The 1,336-nt window shown below is 63.4% G+C and overlaps 1 protein-coding gene across 1 annotated transcript in view; it reads right to left on the reverse strand.

Moving 5' to 3' along the window:
• SPTBN4 (spectrin beta, non-erythrocytic 4) overlaps positions 1–1,336 on the reverse strand; it is a 39,975-nt gene that overhangs the window by 824 nt on the left and 37,815 nt on the right. The window contains exon 18 of the mRNA XM_021711897.1: positions 947–966. Coding sequence (XP_021567572.1) covers positions 947–966 — 20 coding nt within the window. The remainder of the gene's footprint in view (positions 1–946; positions 967–1,336) is intronic.

Consider the following 1,336-nt stretch of genomic DNA (forward strand, 5'->3'; position numbering starts at 1 on the left):
TCGGAAGCCCCTCGGCTGCAGTGGCCGCCGCAGCCATGGCCCCCGGGCAAGCCGGCCAGCCTGCCTGCACCCGCTTCCGGGTGTGCCCGGACCCCGCCCCCGCAGCTTGTTCATTGGGCCAGAGACTCCTGGAGCTGCTGGCGATTGGACCGAGCGCTCGCCCGTCTCAGTTACGTCTCCGCTCTCTTAAAGGGACCGGCCTTTCCTGCCCTGGACGGGGCGGACCCGGCGGCTCTCTGGCGTTTGGAAGTTTTCGAAGGATGACATAATATTCCCCATCCCTCTAGGGTTCTCATTTTAGGTTCTTCGTCGAGGGGCTTGTGTTTAGACCCCGAAATCTGTCCACACCAAGAACATCTAGACGTTCTCCGCAGCCCCAGTCCGCCCCTCACACCACGGGCCTCCCTTCAATCCTTCCAGGCGCAGCCCATGAAACACAAGCAAACCAGCATAGACCGTCAAAGCCAAAGGGTTTATTACAGGTACGGACAGTGTGCGCCCGCCACACCGCGCCCCACACCCCCAGGCCCCAGCGGCTTCCCCAGGCGGCCGTGGGGGCTGCCCACAGCCCGGTCCCCCCACTCCCAGGGAGGTGCTCCAGCCAGAAGCATGCAGGGGGAGGGCTTCCCCTCACCCCTCCCCTCAAGAAGTGGCATTTACAGCTGGAGGGGGGAGGAGAGAGGAAGACAGTTTTGAGCTTTGACGCCCCTCCCATAAAAAGCCTTCGCGGATGCGGGGCGGGGGGAGGAGGAGGTCGACGTTTTGCAAAAATAAACTAAGTCAGGAATTAACCGCATGGCTCTGAGGCGGCGGAGTGCAGGGGCTAGGACCCCTTCTCTCCCCCCTCCCAGACAGAGATCAAGGCAGCATTGGAAGTGAGGTAAAGGCGGGGAGGGGGTGTCCCCTCCCTACCCCCTAGCACCCTGGATGGCCCAGGGGACCTCACCAGCGCCCCCGTGCCCATCCCTAGGGCGGAGAGGGGGACAGGAGTTTTCGCCCCCACCACCCCAGCTTCTTGGGGCCGGATCTGCGAATGGGGCAGGGGGCGTGGCTCAACTGGCCCCCTACCCGCCCCCACCAAACTCAGTTATTGCATAAAAATAATGGAGCCCCAGCACCTGGGGTGGGAGTGGCGAGCGGGAAGGGGCCGAGATATGGCTATAGGGGCAGCAATCCCCCACCACTTCTTGGGGTGCAGAAGTCCCCCTCCTTTCCAGTGCCCGTCATGGCGCGTCCGTCCGCTGTGTTGGAACTAGGGGCTTCCGCCCCCGAGGAAGAGAAAGTGTCTTTGTGCCCACAGTGCGGAAAAGAGGGGCGGGGAGACGTGTCAGGCCCC

This window comes from Carlito syrichta, unplaced genomic scaffold (genome assembly GCF_000164805.1).
Source record: "Carlito syrichta isolate Samal-C Ts95f unplaced genomic scaffold, Tarsius_syrichta-2.0.1 Scaffold86295, whole genome shotgun sequence".
In the NCBI taxonomy this organism is placed as follows: Eukaryota; Metazoa; Chordata; class Mammalia; order Primates; family Tarsiidae; genus Carlito; species Carlito syrichta.